Raw genomic sequence first — 17,802 nt, 5'->3', positions numbered from 1 at the left:
CACACCAGACTTCTGCTTATGGCTGTGTGACCTCTGATCTTCAGGAAAACTTTATTTATAACATACAAATAAAATCACATTTCAGCACAATTAAAATATCACCACAGACTTATGAGATAGTTCATTGGGTAAAGTGTGTGCCACATAATCTTAACAATCTGAGTTCGATCCCTAGAACCTACATAAAGGTGGAAGGAGAAGCAACTCCCAAAAGTTGACCTCTGACTTCCACGTGTCCCATGTGTACCCATATAACCATAAATAAATAATTAAAAATAAAAATATCCTGAGTCTAATTACTATCTAATTACTGCCGTATGTATTTTACCTTGCTTCTGTTTTTGAGAGAGTACGTTCCCTTCATGTTTAATTCTCAGCTAGAACTCACTATGCAAACCAGGTGGCCTCACTGTTGTAATAATCTTGCCTCCACCTCCTCAGTACTGGGACTGATGTCTTTTTACAAGTTGATTTTGTGTGAAGTTTTGTTTTGTTTTGTTTTGTTTTGTTTTGTTTTGTTTTGTTTTGTTTTGTTTTGTTTTGAGACAGGGTTTCCCTGTGTAGCCCTGGCTGTCCTGGAACTTACTCTGTAGACCAGACTAGCCTCAAACTCAGAGATCTGCCTCCCCTGCCTCCAGAGTGCTGCTGGAATTAAAGGTGTGCACCACCACACCAGGCTTTATTTTGTGTGGAATTTTAAGGGACCCAGAATAACGCAAACATTAAAAAAAAAAAAAAAAAATTGGCTACAAGGCCCAGTTATACTGATTATTTGTGACAGTGTGGTAGTCATACAAGAATAGATAGCTAGGGCTGGCAAGAGGCAAAAAGCTACTTATTCCCAAGCCTAATGTCCTGACTTTGATCCCCAGGATCCACCTGATGCAAGAAGTGAGTCTCACAACTTGTTGTCTGACTTCCACATATACTGCACAATATATAAAATAAATAAATGTAGAAGAAAGTTTAAGAAAGAATAAATATCCATATCAGTGAAATAGAAGAGCCCAGAAACCAACCCTTCATTTATGATAAATGGACTTTTAACAAAAGACATTCATATGGTGGTTCTGGGACACCTTAGTAGCCATCTAAAAGCTAGGGTGTATGCACCATATATAAAATTCCACTCCAAATGTGTCAAAGAACTGAATGTAAAATCAGCACCTAGCGAGAAGCCCTTACATCATGGTAAATCTTCACACCTCGAATTTAATAAATCATTCCTAGATACGATGCTGACATCAGGAACAATGGAAGAGCAACTAGATGAAGTCTGTTCTATCAGAATTAACAACTTCAGTACTTAATAGGAGATACCATCAAGAAATTGAACTGGGCATACATGTATGCTTGTAGTCCTAGTGCTAGGTGGCTGAGGCAGGAGGATCACAAGTTTGAAGCCAGCCTGTGTACCTTGAAAAGATTACCCACAGAATGGGAAAAATATTTACAAATTGTGCCCTTGATAGATGACGTGTGTTTAATATGTGGATAGCTCTTACAACTCAGTACTAAAACCAACTCAACTAAAATGCATAAATTATTTGAGTAGACATTTCTCAATAAAAGATACATAAATGACCACCAAACATATTATAAAATGCTTCCTATCAGTCATCAGAGGATGTGACTCAAAACTATAAGAGAGATACACAAAACCCAACACAAGTGGATGTGGAGAAATTGTAACTCTTGTAAACCACCAATGGCTATGTCACGTGGTGTGTCCTTGGGTTCTCCTCCTATACCGTGGATAGGTGTGTGAATTGCTTTTGGAAACCCACTGATTCCTTCGGGACTTAGAGTTACTGTTTCAGTCTTTGCGTGCCAGCATAACACCCAAGAGAAGTAGAAGTGCACACTTGCATAGACTCTTCCTGGATGCTTGGAGCAGCTTTATCTGTAATCATAAAACGTGGGAACAGCCCAGATGTCCATCAGTGGGAATGGCTAAAACAATCGTCGTCTGTTTGTGCAAGGGAATTTCAGTCAGCCATTGAAAGGAGTAAAAGATCCATTAATGCTTCTTCTGCGCACAGGAATTTTTTTTTTTTTTTTTTTTTGAGCTGAGGATCGAACCCAGTGCTTGCCACTGAGCTAAATCCCGAACCCTGCACACAGGAATTTTTTTAAAAAGCAGTGTTTAGTAAAGGAAGGCAGCCATAAAGGAACATTCAGTGTCTTATAAATAAGAGTCCATAAGCAACTTGATTGGGACAAAATCTAAGTAAGTAATCTATGTAAGGCAGCCACACACTAGTCTGGTCTACATACTGAGTCTCAGTATAGCCAGTGCTCAGTTAGACCCTCCCTGTTGAGAGAGAGGGGGGAGGGGAGAGAGAGAGAGAGAGAGAGAGAGAGAGAGAGAGAGAGAGAGAGAGAGAGAGAAGTATTTGATTAGGGCATGGTGCTCATCTATCTTTCTTTCTCCCTTTCTCCCTTCCCTCCTTCCTTCCCTCCTTCCTTCCTTCCTCCCTCCCTCTCCCTCCCTCTCTTCCTTTCTTCCTTCCTTTTCTTAAAAGTGGTCTTATATAGCCCAGGCTGCCCTTAAACTCATTATGTAGATGAGGATGACCTTGAACTTCTTCTGATCTTCTTCCCTCCAACTCCTGAGTGCTGGTATTACAGGTGTGTACCACCATGCCTGATATACAGAGGCTAGAACCCAGGGCCTTATATATGCCAGGCAAGCATTCAGCTGAGCTACATCCTAGCCAAGGACATAGGATTCCTTCCTCTTTGATTTATTTATTATGTATACAGTTTTCTGTCTGCATGTATGCCTGCATGCCAGAAGAAGGCACCAGATCTCATTACAGATGGTTGTGAGCCACCATGTGGTTGCTGGAAATTGAACTCAGGATCTCTGGAAGGACAGTCAGTGCTCTTAACCCCGAACCATCTCTCCGGCCCAAGGATTCCTTCTTGAGGTGATGAAAATGTTCTAAAATTTGTGGCAGTTAAATTGCTACAAATCTATGCATATACTAAAAACCATAGAGTCCTGCATTTGGCATGTTTTGTATGGAAGTGTGAATTCTATTTCAGTGGGGCTGGTTTTAAAAATAGAATATTTGGGTTGGTGAGGTGACTCAGCAGGTAAGGAACCCACATGATAGAAGGAGACAATTGACTCCCACACATTGTTCTCTGACCTCCACACATGCATCATGGCATATACCCCCTCCCAAATAAATAAATAAATATGATTTTATAAAGCTATATATAATCACTATCAAATATAATGACAAGTGATCAGTTGTTGGCGGGTGCTGGCTCTTCTAGTTCCTGTTCTACATTTCCCTTTGCTTCCCAAATATGAGGTTAGAAATTCTTTTGTTTTAAGACATTGTCTCACTTTGCAGCCCTTCCTTGCCTGGAACTCCTGACACAGACCCAGCCATCTCACACTCACAGACATAAGCCTGCCTTTGCTTCCTAAGCAATGGAATTGATTGAGTGCAACCACTCCCAGCCTCCAGCCTCTTTTCTTTAAGAGAATATTTTTGTTCTTTGAGAATTTCATATGTGCATACTGTGTATTTTGATCATATTCACCCCCTTCCCTCCCCCAACTCCTCCGGTATCCACCCCTACCCTATTTCCCAAACTTTCAATGTTCTTGAGAGTAAGTACCCCCTCTGGCTTCTTCTTATCTTCCGAAAAAAAGGTGAAGTGGAGGTAGGTTACAGTGAGAAATAATTTTGGTAATCCCTGCCTCATGCTAAGCATACAATTTATAATAAGCTTGAGGTAAAACACCCAGAAAGCAACTACTCATGCTTCTTTCTGTGATGCACAGTCTCTCAAGAAGAGTAGAGAAACTTCTCCACAACACTCAACACTGTACTGGCAGCTACCATAGTTAGTTAATCTTTCATTCTAAAATTGGACATGATAAATTTAATTCAATAGTTCTTTACATTTCGATTGGCTTTGAAAGTTATAAATTTACAAACTCAAGTTCCATTTGCTTTTGAGATACCATCTTACAAGGACTCCAATTTGTAGTAAGGCTCATTAAGGAAGGGAATGGCTCATTTGCCTACTGGCTATGGGTGGGTTAGAACTTCTGTTGGTCTTTTCTGTGTCGAACACACAGATTGCAAGCCCAGCGCCATTTAGAGATCTTTGGCAGCAGTTAACTCTGCAGCTCACACATGATTGAGCCTGTATGATAATGAGTATTCAGAGACAGGTAATGCCCGGGGTGCTCACCAACCTAAGACAGAACGCCTGTGTGGCCTGGACAGGTGTCTCCATGACGGGTAAGGTAACCTGCTGACGTCCCATGCAACCTAAGTCAGAAGCTCATTTTTTAGTAAAAGTGGGGGAGACCTGTAGGGCCCTGGCCCCCGTTTTGGGTAACTGTTGCCTTGCTTGCTGACCTTGACCTTGATGTCCTCCCTATGCCAATTCCCTGCTCATCTCCACCCTGCTGAGTGCTTAAGGGAAGTTCCTTGTTTGTGTATCCTACACATTGGGCGTTTAATAATTTAGATGCAAGATTGTAAAACATCGGTAGCAAACTTCTGCCCTCCGGTTCTCCCATTGTGCTGTAAGCCTGTATTTAAGACCTCCTCCCTCCTTCAATAATTGACATTTGGCATTCAAACAAAAAACAAAAACAAAACAGGAAACTAGAAAAATAAACAAAACACTGTACTGGCATTCTGATATTAGATTGCTCAAACTTTAGGCTGGTGATGGACTTGCCTACCATGTGCGAGGCCCTGCATTGAATCCCTGGGTTGAATGCCACAAAGGAAAAAAAAAGGTCAGACATCTGGACTTCTGAAACACAGATATTGGTTTATGCAGGAGGCAGATAAGACATGTATGGTGATCTGTACCGGTCTGTGTACAGTCTTATTCCATGAACTTTCAGATAGTGTGCTTGAGTCCATTTTAATTCAGTATTTCATTCTAAAAACAAAATTAAAGAGCTCTTCCAACATCTTCTTTCTATGTTTGGGCAGTTTGGAGTCTTAGGTTTTTTTGTTAATGATTGTAGTCAAATGTGTACCTCATACGGTGAATGGAAAAATAGGTGACAGAGTCAGGTATTGGCAAGCATTTTTCCCAGTGATTTGTTCTGTTTTTTTCAAGACAGGGTTTCTCTGTGTAGCCCTGGCTGTCCTGAAACTTGCTCTGTAGACCAGGCTGGCCTCGAACTCACAAAAACCTGCCTGCCTCTGCCTCCCATAAAGGCATGTGCCACCACTGCCCAGCATTTCCCCAATTTAATATGTACACAAATCTTTAAGTATGAGTATATAATCATTAAAGGAAGCAAAATATCTCAGTGACATGAAAATATATCAGGCTGTGTAGTCACTCAGTTAGTAGAATGCCTGCCTGTATACATTCATAGTGATCCCCTGCCTTAGGCCCTTGAGTCCTAGAATTGCAATTGTGAGTCGACATACACTACTTAGATTAGCTTTTTTTTTTTTTCTTTTTAAGATTGATTTTTAAAGGTTGTGTTTGTATGTTAGAGACAGAGAGACCCTCGGAGGCCATCAGATCCCTTGGAGCTTGAGTTACAAATGTGAGCCACCTGATGTGAGTGCTAGAGACCGTGGACCCATCTCTTCAGCCCTTTGGTCATCTTTTAGAAACTGGTTTTCATTTGGAAATAACAGGACAGCACCATTGCTCCCTGCTATCACGAGGAGGGATGGACTGCGTCCGTGCGTGCCCTCCTGTCCTCTCAGCTTATCTTTTTGTCCTTCCAGGTACTTTGGTAAAAGGCGTCAGTGGGACTGCAGAGGAGCATCAAACCTTGGCGAACTCCACCAGCTGCTAAGTGACATGATGATCAGAAGGTTAAAGAGTGAAGTTTTGAGCCAGCTGCCCCCTAAAGTCAGACAACGTATTCCCTTTGACCTGCCGCCAGCAGCAGTCAAGGTGAGGGCCTGTATTTACATGAAAGTCTGACTTTAAGCATTATGGATTATCCTATTAAAGACTGTATATCACACTTCACAGAAAAGCATGCTTTCTTAAAAAACAGGTTTGATTAGTAGGATGTCTATTGTTTTTGTATCATTTCAGGAAAAGCACAAGATTTCAGTTATCAAATATGTGAACAGACACAGCTCCTAGTGATTAAAAAATTTTCTATTGAATATAAGAAAAAGCACAGTGATGAAACTATTTAGTATTAAGGATTCCTGTTATCTACAAAGTCCCAGTAGTTAGTAAGGAATACTGTGTTTCATGTTCTCATGTTCTCTGGACACACACACACACACACACACACACACACACACACACACACCTAAAGATGGGGCTGAGGCAATGGCTCCATGTGTGAAATGCTTGCCATGCAAGTGTGAGGACTTGACTTGGGTATCTCAGAACCCAGGTAAAACTGGTACCGGGACAGGTGCCTCTGTAATTCCAGTGCTGCTGAAATGGGATGGGAGCAGAGCCATGAGAGTCCCCAGAAGCTGTCAGGTCCTAGCAGTGAATAATAGGAGACACTGTCTCAAACATGGGAGGAGGTAAGACCCACACACTAGCTGTCCCTGACCCCCAGCACACAAACATATGCCATAGAGTACATGAATGCATGCATGCGTGTACACGCACAGAGACACATACTTTATACATGAAGATTTTTTTTAAGTGTAAATAGCTATATTGCAGAATAACTTGAATGTAGCTCTATTCTTGAAATCTGAATCTCTGTGCTAATATTGCAGGATGTAATATTTAACATATCTGAAAGCCAAATGTTTATTTTCCCTGATCCTCATCTGGATTTACTTTGGGGGCACACATTACATGTACAGTCTCTGGATGTGACTGAGTGAACAAGAAATTTTTCACTGTTACATCTTAGAAGTTAAATAAGTGTCTTGTAAACATTTGATACTATGGTATTTCTTACCAAACCAAACTAGTAGGCACTCATGAAATTTTGACCAGCACCAGCTTCCATGGGACTGGACTAGGCCCTCTGCATAACAAGACAGTTGTGTAGCTTGATCTGCTTAAGGGGCCCCCTGGCAGTAGAATCAGGATCCATCCCTGGTGCATGAGCTGGCTTTCTGTAGCCCAGTGTCTATGATGGGACACCTTACACAGCCTTGGTGCAGGGGGAGGGGCTTGGACCTACCTAAACTGAATGTACCAGGCTCTGCTGACTCCTCATGGGAGGCCTTTCGTTCTTGTAGGTGGGAATGGGGAATAGGTTGGAAGCGAGAGGCTGGAGGGGCAGGAGGAGGGAAGAGGGGGGATCTGTGATTGATAGGTAAAATGAATAAAAAATTTCTTAATAATAAAAGAATTCTTATTTTCTTTATCTGCTATTTTAGCATTAAAGAGAAAAATAAAATGAAGAATCAATTTATGATCATATTATATTTTATGTAATGTATATTTCTTTCATCCTTATACTTGTTTTGGTTTTTTTCAAGACAGGGTTTCTCTGTGTAGTTTTGGTGCCTGTCCTGGATCTCACTTTATAGACCAGGCTGGCCTCGAACTCACAGAGATCCGCCTGTCCACCTGGCTCTGCCTCCTGAGTGCTGGGATTAAAGGTGTGCACCACCACTGCTGGGCATCCTTATATTGTTTAAATAATACATCTTACTACAAAAATAAATTCCACCACCCTGTTTCCCTACATGTTCAGTTATTTGTCACACTATACACTGTTTTTCAAGAGGAATTCATAATTCAGTTGTTTGAATTATGGTGTGACATAACTTGTCACTGGCTTCTCATTAGCATAGACATGTGACCTTGTCTCTGCACTGTGGTTTTAAATGAACACATTGATATCTATGGGAATTATATAAAAATTCTTTTTATAGCTTTCTGTACAGAGAAGGAGGAAGTAGGACCTGATGTGTGATTGAATTAATTGCTCTGTTCTTGATCCTGTATTCATGAACAATGTTATTCCTCTCCACATAGGAACTGAATGCCGGCTTTGAAGAATGGCAAAAATTAATGAGAGATCCAAACTCCGGTGCCACGGAGACGGTTATGGGGTTGATAACGCGCATGTTTAAACAGACTGCAATTGCCAAGGTACTCCTTGTCGGGCCATTAGTATTTGTCTTCATAAAAAGTTTTCAGTGTGTTTTAATTAACCCAACACGTTACTTATATGCTACAGCATGACTCTGCCATTTTTGAATTATTATTGAAAACAGACAGCAGTGTGAAAACACTCCTTTATATAGTTCCCATATACACCTTACTTGAGGGATGTACAGATGGTCCTCTTTATTAGCTTTGGCTTAGTTTCTCTGCATGATTCCTGCAAATAATCTTTTAAAAAGTTGAGCCAATCATCTTCTATTTGTGTTCTGGAGTTTAAAGAGTTAGATACAGGGCTAGAAAGATGGCTCAGAGGTTAAGAGCACTGGCTGTTCTTCCAGAGGTCATGAGTTCAATTCCCAGCAACCACATGGGGGCTCACAACCATCTGTAATGAGGTCTGGCGCCCTCTTCTGGCCTGCATGCAGAACACCACATACATAATAAAAAAAAAGTTAGATACAGTCACATTTGCATAAGATTGGTATTCTTGAATCCATGTGACTATCAGATAAACTTATTGGGTGTTACTATTTTGACAAGTATAGTATTTGTAAATACTATGATTCCTCTTTTAGGTTGTTTTTTGTTTGTTTGTTTTGGTTTTATTTGTTTGTTGCTTTTTTGTTTTGTTTTGAGGCAGGTTCTCACTATGTAGCCCTGACTGGCCTGGAACACTCACTATGTAGACCAGACTGGTGTTGAACTCACAGAGACCCACCTACTTCTGCCTCTGGAGTGTTGGGATCAAAGGTGTACAACACTACACATGGCTTGTGTGGGGAGCGGACATTTAAGTTTTTTTAAATGTCCATATATGTGTGCCTATGTGAGTTCATGTGCAGCATGCAAATGCCCCCAGACACCATATGACATGAGGTGCACTGGAATAGAGTTCCAGATGGTTGTGAGCTGCCCACCATGGTTTCTGGGAACCGAATCTGTGTCCTCTGCAAGAGTAGTAAGTAATTTAACCCCTGAGTCATCCCTCCAGCCCACAGTTCTGAGAAATTTATATAGATATAAAATTATTTTTAAGTGTAGATTGTTAATTTATAACTAACATAACTTGAAATATATGCTTTTAAAATGTATAGATAGGAAGCCAGCCCATAGTGTTGCACGCCTTTAATCCCAGCACTTGAGAGGCAGAGGCAGGTGGATCTCTGTAAATTCAAGGCCAGCCTGGACTACAGAGCTAGTTCCAGGACAGCCAGGACTGTTACACAGTGAAACCTTGTTTTGGGGAAAAATGTATAGATAGGGACTAGAAAGATGACTCAGTGGCTAAGAGGACTGGCTGTTGTTCCAGAGGATTTGTTTGGGTTCAAGTCCCAGCACCTGCTTTGTGGCTCTAGTTCCAGGGAACCCTCCTCCCTCTTCTGGCCTCTGTGAGCACTGCATGCCTGTGGAGTACAGACATTCATGCAGGCAAACACTCTTACACATAAAATACAAATAAATAAATCTTTAAAATTCTATAGGTCATTAAGGTTTATCAGATGTATATAGTTAGATGCACAGCAGTGCAATCTGGAGGCTATTTCTGTTACACCAAAAGGTTCTTAGAGCCAGCCATTTCCATTCCATTCACCCCAACTGTGGCATAGCATATTAGCTTTCAATCACTACATTTTCTTCTGGTTTTGTTTTTTTTTTTTTTTTTTTTTTTTTTAATGGAGCTGAGGACCAAACCCAGGGCCTTGCACTTGCTAGGCAAGCGCTCTACCACTGAGCAAAATCCCCAACCCCCAATCACTACATTTTCACAATTTCTGGGACATAGTATGAAGCCTTGGGTTTAGTTTTTTTCATGTACTGTAAAGCTCTTGGTTTAACCTAGGGTGTTATGTAATTTTTTTCTTTCTGTTGCATCCTGTGTATCCTCCAATGTATAGAAATACAGCTTAGTTTTTATGGTTTCTTCACTAGTTATTAGACTTTTTTTTTTCTTTTTCCAGAGTTGAGGAATGAACCCAGGGCCTTGCGCTTGCTAGGCAAGCGCTCTACCACTGAGCTAAATCCCCAACCCAGTTATTAGACTTTTAAGGTCTTCCAAATTTTAGGATGTCCCTTGATAGCAGAATATGCTGCTATAAATAATAATAATGTGATAATCCATGTGGCTGTTTATATAGTCACCATTTTCATTAAATTTTTTATTTCATTACATTATTGTTATTATGGGGAGCACATGGATGTCACATGTTCAAGTCAGAGGACAACTTTCAGGAGTTGGCTCTCTCCCTCTACGTCTTCTAAGTCAAGGTCTCTTGTGACTGAACTGCATATTCCAGGCTAGCTGGCCCGCAGGCTTCCTTCTCTGGTACGTCTGTCTCAGCCCCATCCTGCTTTAGGACTGCTGTGATTAGAGGTGTGTGCCACTGTACCGGGTGTTTTACTTGGATTCTAGGCATCAAACTCAAGTCATCAAACTTGCATAACTAGCACTTTTACCTACTCCACCGTCTCTCTGGTCCTAGACATCGTTTTTATTCTTGAGGGCAGAAATCTAGACATAGGACTGTGGTGTCAGAGCAACACATGCTTGCTTACCTTGCAAAACCCTTTGCCAAACATTTTACCACTTTGCATTTCTGCTAGCGTACGTGAGGGCTCCAGTGGACCCACGCCTTCGTCAGCACAGGGCATTGTCATGTCTCCTTTTCTGTGGACATGAAGAGCTTTTTTATTTTGTGTTTTGTTTGTTCCCAAGTAGACGTTACGCTGGATATATTTTCATATTCTTTTTAGTTAGTTATTTTCTCTTGTGACCTATTTACTTAAATTGGACTCCTGCTAATATTGGGTTATAAGGATTCCTTATGTTTAGGAATGGATCCTCATATATATATCTTTGTAAATTTTGCCCCCAACCCTGTGCATTCTGTTTGTTTGTTTGTTTGTTTTTTCGTTCGTTCGTTCATTCATTCATTCATTCACTCATTGGTTTTTTGAGACAGATCTTCTCTACATATAGCACTAGCTGTCCTGGAACTGTAGTAGTACACAGATCAAGCTGGCCTCATACTCGGAGACCCACCTGCTTTTGCTTCCTCAGTGCTGGGATTGAAGGCATAGGCCACCATTGCACAGGCTCCCATTTCTATTTCTGTAACATACTATTTTAAAGACAGAAATTTGTACTTTTTAAATATTTCAGTATGTCCTTTCCATTCTTCTTTTCTTGAGTTTTGAGTCCTGATAAACTTTTGCCTAATACAAGTTTACAATGATACCACATTTTCTTCTACTAATGCTATAGCTTTAGAGTGCATAGGTACATCTATGAAGTCTATGAAGTTTTTAAAGTTAATTCTGTTTTGTTTGGTTGGTTTTTATTTTTGCTTATACACAGGATCTTACTAGGTAGCCCTAGTTGGCCTGAAGCTGGCCTTGAACTCTGCAGAGATCCGCTTAATTCTTATTCAGAATGCTTGGATTAAAGGCATGTGCCACCATCCAGTTTGGAGTTAATTCTTTACACAGTATAACATAAAGATTGAGATTCACAGATTTTTGTTTTGGTTTTTCGAGACAGAGTTTCTCTGTGTAGTTTTGCGCCTTTCCTGGAACTTACTCTGTAGACCAGGCTGGCCTCGAACTCACAGAGATCCATCTGCCTCTGCCTCCCGAGTGCTGGGATTAAAGGCATGCACCACCATCGACTGGCTGATTTTTTGTATTTTTTTTTCCCAGAGCTGAGGATCGAACCCAGGGCCTTGCACCTGCTATGCAAGCGCTCTACTACTGAGCTAAATCCCCAACCAAAGATTTATTTATTTATTATGTACACAGAAGAGGGCATCAGATCTCATTACAGATGGTTGTGAGCCACCATGTGTGTTAGTTATTTTGGCGCTCTTACCCCACGAGGAACACATCCCGAACACGACAAATCCACAGAAGAGCTGTTTATTAATATAGGATAGGAAGAGACAGACATGACAGGCCACATGGTCAAGAGAAAAGGAAGAGAGGAGAAGAAGAGGAGAGAGAAGAGGAGACCTGTGCAAAATGGCACTGGCTTTTTAAAGAGTGGGCCGCGCATGCGTACAGGAACGCATGTGGCTACTCCACACATGTGTGTAGATTACATGGCCACATGCGCTTTACGCAGCCATGCAAAGCCACGGAGTCCTAGTCACGGGAGATGTTTTGACTGGCTATTTTGAACTGGAAATAACTAGGCGGTCCGTCAGGTAAGCCCAACCGTGTGGGTATGTTGTGACTTCCTATCAATGTGGGTGCTGGGAATTGAACTTAGGGCCTCTGGAAGACCAATCAGTGCTCTTAACCTCTGAGCCATCTCTCCAGCTCCTGATTTTTATATTCTTAAAGGTGTGTGTGTGTGTGTGTATGTGTGTGTGTGTGTGTGTGTATGTGTGTGTGTGTGTGCGTGTGTGTGCCCTTACAGTGCTCCTTTGTGCTATCAGAGTCAGTCATTATGCTCACATTGCTCCACTGTCCCATCACAGTGCTCCATTGATCTATCACATTGCTCCACTGTCCCATCACAGTGCTCCATTGATCTATCACATTGCTCCACTGCCCCATCAGAGTGCTCCATTGATCTATCACATTGCTCCACTGTCCCATCACAGTGCTCCATTGATCTATCACATTGCTCCACTGTCCCATCAGAGTGCTCCATTGATCTATCACATTGCTCCACTGTCCCATCACAGTGCTCCATTGATCTATCACATTGCTCCACTGTCCCATCACAGTGCTCCATGATCTATCACATTGCTCCACTGTCCCATCACAGTGCTCCATTGTTTTATCACAATTCTCCATGGTGACATCACAGTTTTCCATGGTGACACCACAGTGCGTCATTGTGACATCACAGTTCTCCATTGTGACATCACAGTGCTCCATTATGACATCACAGTTCTCCATTGTGACATCACAGTTCTCCATTGTGACACCACAGTGCTTCATTGTGACATCACAGTTCTCCATTGTGACATCACAGTGCTCCATTATGACATCACAGTTCTCCATTGTGACATCACAGTTCTCCATTGTGACATCACAGTGCTCCATTGTGACATCACAGTGCTCCATTGTGACATCACAGTGCTCCATTGTTCTTTCACAGTTCTCCACTGTTCTATCACAGAGCTTCAGTGTGCCAAGATAGTGCTCCATTGATCTATCACAGTGCTCCATTGTTCCATCACACTTCTCCATTGTGACATCACACTTCTCCATTGTGACATCACAGTTCTCCATGTGAACATCACTGTTCTCCATTGTGGCATCATAGTACTCCATTGTTCTTTCACAGTGCTCCATTGTTCTATCCCAGTGCTCTGTTGTGACATCATAGTACTCCATTGATCTATCACAGTGCTCCATTGTTTAATCATAATTTGTACCCACTGTGTATGTACACAACACTATTTTCTCACTGAATTTCTCTGACTGTTGTCCTAGTTTGTTTGTGCATACACGCCTGCACACTCACATTAACTTGAAGTCAGTTGTAAACAACATGAAAACTGAATTTTACTCTTTGTAACAAATATGAATAAAAAAATTACCTTCTCTGAGTTGGCGAATTTTCACATGGAATAAAAGACTCAATTTCAAAGAAAAAAATTAAGTTAAACTTTCATGCTTATTCTGTTTAGTTTTTTGAGTATTGAGTTCAAAAGGCGTGCGAAAATGCAGGACATAAGTTGGAAGGAAACCTCCATCTTCCCTTGTTAGTCCCAGGTTAGTCATGAGTCTGATGGTGATCACCGCTCACAGTGTGACGACAGTTGGTACATCACAGTCCATCTAAACTACACTTCTCTGACAGACCTTGTTATAGGCGTTAATAACCATTTTGTGTTGTTTGCTTATCTGTCTTTGTGCTCGATGCTGAATACAGATGATATCTCTAAAGTAAGAGAAAACCCTTAGGTGATTTTTTTCTGTGTTGACAATGTCATTAGTAGGAAGTGGACATCTAACTCTAAAACCATTGGAAAAAAGGAGATTAAAATCAGCTGTCTGGAAATTTGAGTCACATTCTTAAAAATAAAGTGAAGCAAATACCCGTCCCTGGCACTCAGCTTGTGGAGATTTTATTCATCCCTCCTCTCCTCACATCAGCTCTGTTCTCAGCCATCCATGTATTTTGGACATTTTTCTATTCCTGGATACAGCCAGAAACCATTAGTTCCTGCCATCACAAAATGGGGACGCTCACTACATTTCCTGCCATCACAAAATGGGGACGCTCACTACATTTCCCCCCATGTTATTGAATTCCAACAGTTACAGTCTATAACTCTGAATAATACAGTTTATCTACCATATAGGTTACATGGGCTGATTATGAGGTAACTAGTTATAGGCTACTTTTGTTTTCTGTGACAAAACGTATTGCTGAGTTCTCCCATACCAGCTTGAAAATTAAATTGAAGTTGTACAGATTGTAGATTGGTTATTACTGTGTGTGCATTAGTGTCGAAGCTTCCTTTTAAAAACAAAACTTTTTTAAAAAGTGGATTTCCTGATGGATAACATCGAGTCCCTGTTATGAAGTGGGCTACTGGAGGGCATGGTGAAGTGACAGTGTCTACTCAAAGAATCTGAAGCCATTTAGAGAGATCAGTGAAATAAATATTCACCCAGGATAGCCAAAAGAATCCTATATGATAAAGCAACCTCCGGAGGCATCACGATCCCCGACCTCAAGCTCTACTATAGAGCTACAGTAATAAAAACAGCTTGGTACTGGCATAAAAACCGACATACGGATCAATGGAATCGAATTGAAGACCCTGACATTAATCCACCCACATATGAACACCTGATTTTTGACAAAGAAGCCAAAAACTGTACAATGGAAAAAAGAAAGTATCTTCAACAAATGGTGCTGGCATAACTGGATGTCAATATGTAAAAGATTACAAATAGATCCATATCTGTCACCATGCACAAAACTCAAGTCCAAGTAGATCAAAGACCTCAACATAAATCCTGTTACACTAAACTTAATAGAAGAGAAAGTAGGAAGTACTCTTGATCGCATTGGCACCAACAGCACAGACACTGAGCACAACAATTAATAAACGGGACCTCTTAAAACTGAGAAGCTTTTGCAGGGCAAAAGACACAGTCAATAAGACAAAAAGACAGCCTACAGAATGGCTTCACCAACCCCACATCTGACAGAGGACTAATTTCCACAGTATATAAGGAACTCAAGAAACTAGACATCAAAATACTGAACAATTCAATTAAAAAATGGGCTAAAGAGCTAGACAGACAATTCTCAAAAGAAGAATCTCAAATGGCTAAAAGACATTTAAAGAAATGCTCCCCTGGCCCCTGTTTTGGGTAACTGTTGCCTTGCTTGCTGACCTTGACCTTGATATCCTCCCTAAGCTAATTCCCTTCGAGATTCCACCCTTCTCAATGCTTAAGGGAAGCTCCTTGTCTGTGTATCCTGCATATTGGGCGTTAACAGCTTAGATGCAAGATTGTAAAACATCAGAAGCGAACTTCTGCCCTCCAGGGTTCTCCCATTGTACTGTAAGCCTGTATTTAAGACCTCCTCCCTCTTTCAATAAACAGCATTTGACATTTAAAAAAAAAAAAGGGAAAGAAAGAAATTGAAGACAGCGATGTTCTAAAACAGGAAGTGGTGATGGTATCGTGGGCCTATGAGGATGCTGGACTAAAGTCTATCCAATTGTGCAAACAGGAAAATTGTATACTATGTGAATTATCTGTCAATAAAGATCTTATATTTAAAAAAAAAGAAATGCTCAACATCCTTAGTCATCAGAGAAATGCAAATCAAAACGACTCTGAGATACCACCTTACACCTGTGAGAATGGCTATGATCAAAAACACTAATGACAGTCAATGTTGGAGAGGATGCAGAGCAAAGGGAACACTCCTCCACTGTTGGTGGGAATGCAAACTTGTACAACCACTATGGAAATCAGTATGGCGGTTTCTCAGAAAATTGGGAATTGAACTACCTCAAGACCCAGCCATACCACTCTTGGGCATATACCCAAGGAATGCTCAACCATACCACAAAGATACATGCTCAGCTATGTTCATAGCAGCGCTGTTTGTAGTAGCCAGAACCTAGAAACAACCTAGATGCCCATCAACTGAAGAATGGGTTAAGGAAATGTGGTACAGGGCCTGGAGAGAGATGGCTCACAGGTTAAGGGTGCCAACTGCTCTTCCAGAGGTCCTGGGTTCAGTTCCCAGCACCCACATGGTGGCTCACAACCATCTGTGATGAGATCTGTTGCCCTCTTCTGTAAACATGATAAATAAATGAATCTTAAAAAAATAAATAAAGTTTAAAAAAAAGAAAATGTGGTACATATACACAATGGAGTACTACTCAGCAGATAAAAACAATGACATCATGAAATTTGCAAGCAAATGGATGGAACTAGAAAAAAATCATCCTGAGTGAGGTAACCCAAACCCAGAAGGACAAACATGGTATGTACTCACTCATAAGTGGATTCTAGATATAAAACAAAGAACAATGAGACTGCAACCCACAGAACCATGGAGGCTATATATATAGCATGGGAGACCCTAGGATGACTATGGCTTATAATAAGTTTTGGTTTTACTCAATTACTGAGCAAGCCTCAATGAAACATTTCACTATTAAGATAAGAATTTATACTGTATCAAGCTGATAATAGAAAAATTAATTAATTTTTAAAAATAAAAATAAATAAAAAAGAAAACAGCAGAAATTTAAGAAAAAAGAAAGAAATATTCACCGACTAAAGGCTTTGCTTACTGTTTCAATCCCAGATGCGGTGGGAGCACCCAGGAGAAGGCTACTGAAAAGGTGTCTTAGGGAACGTGTAAATAGATGCGGCCAGTCCAAAGGAGAAGGCGGTGGGGCAGCTGGAGCACAGTTTCAGCAGATGACAGTTTGTGTAAACTCACAGGGATACTGAGAACTCTTGTAACCAAGCAACCCAAACTAGGCAAGCGCCCTTACCACTGAGCCTTCAGTCCCCAACAAGAAAGATCATTTTTTCCTGTGTCTATTCTATCTTACTGTTGAATAAAAAGGCAGATGTTCAGGGCTGGAGAAATGACTCAGAGGTTGAGCAAACATACTGCTCTTGCCAAGGACAACTACCTGTAATTCCAGCCCCAGAGGATGCAACACCTTCTTGGGGACATCTGCTCTAGTATACATACACTTAATTAAAAAAAAAAAAAAACCACCACCTTTTTTTGGTTATCAGAACTTTTATAGTCACAGAAGGAAATAAAATGCAGATCAATTCATTTACTAAGTACACTGTTGGGGACATTAGCTAGGCAGCTCACAGCCAAGTGGGAGACTATTGCTATAGGTTCCAGAGGCTTTCTGGTGACATCCTTAGCTCTGGGGTTGGCAGAGTCCAGTAATTGCTAGGAATGCATTCCAAAAATGTCACTGGAATGTCAAAGGGAAAAACAAATCTTTTTTTTAAAAAGATCTGTTTCTTTCCTGTATGTGGGTGTTTTATCTGTATGTATGTATGTGTACCATGTGCATGCAGTACCTATGGAGGACAGAAGAGGGGGGTCAGATCCCCTGTGACTGGAGTTACAGATGGTTGTAAGCCACAGTGTAGGTGCTGGGATCCAAAGCTGAGTCCTCTACAAGGGCATCAAGTGCTCTTAATCCAATGAATCCTCTCCCCAGCCCTGGGCCCTCAGCCTCCACCACAAGCCTTTCAAAGCAGTGG

At 41.1% G+C, this 17,802-nt stretch overlaps 1 protein-coding gene across 1 annotated transcript in view; it reads left to right on the top strand.

The window, feature by feature from the left end:
- The window catches only part of Zranb3 (zinc finger RANBP2-type containing 3), a 145,726-nt gene that overhangs the window by 84,341 nt on the left and 43,583 nt on the right, over positions 1 to 17,802 (top strand). The window contains exons 7-8 of the mRNA XM_036201990.1: positions 5,742 to 5,913; positions 7,933 to 8,049. Coding sequence (XP_036057883.1) covers positions 5,742 to 5,913; positions 7,933 to 8,049 — 289 coding nt within the window. The remainder of the gene's footprint in view (positions 1 to 5,741; positions 5,914 to 7,932; positions 8,050 to 17,802) is intronic.

This window comes from Onychomys torridus, chromosome 11 (genome assembly GCF_903995425.1).
Source record: "Onychomys torridus chromosome 11, mOncTor1.1, whole genome shotgun sequence".
NCBI lineage: Eukaryota > Metazoa > Chordata > Mammalia > Rodentia > Cricetidae > Onychomys > Onychomys torridus.
The sequence above is the reverse complement of the archived record's forward strand: the minus strand, read 5'-3'. Positions and strand labels throughout refer to the sequence as shown.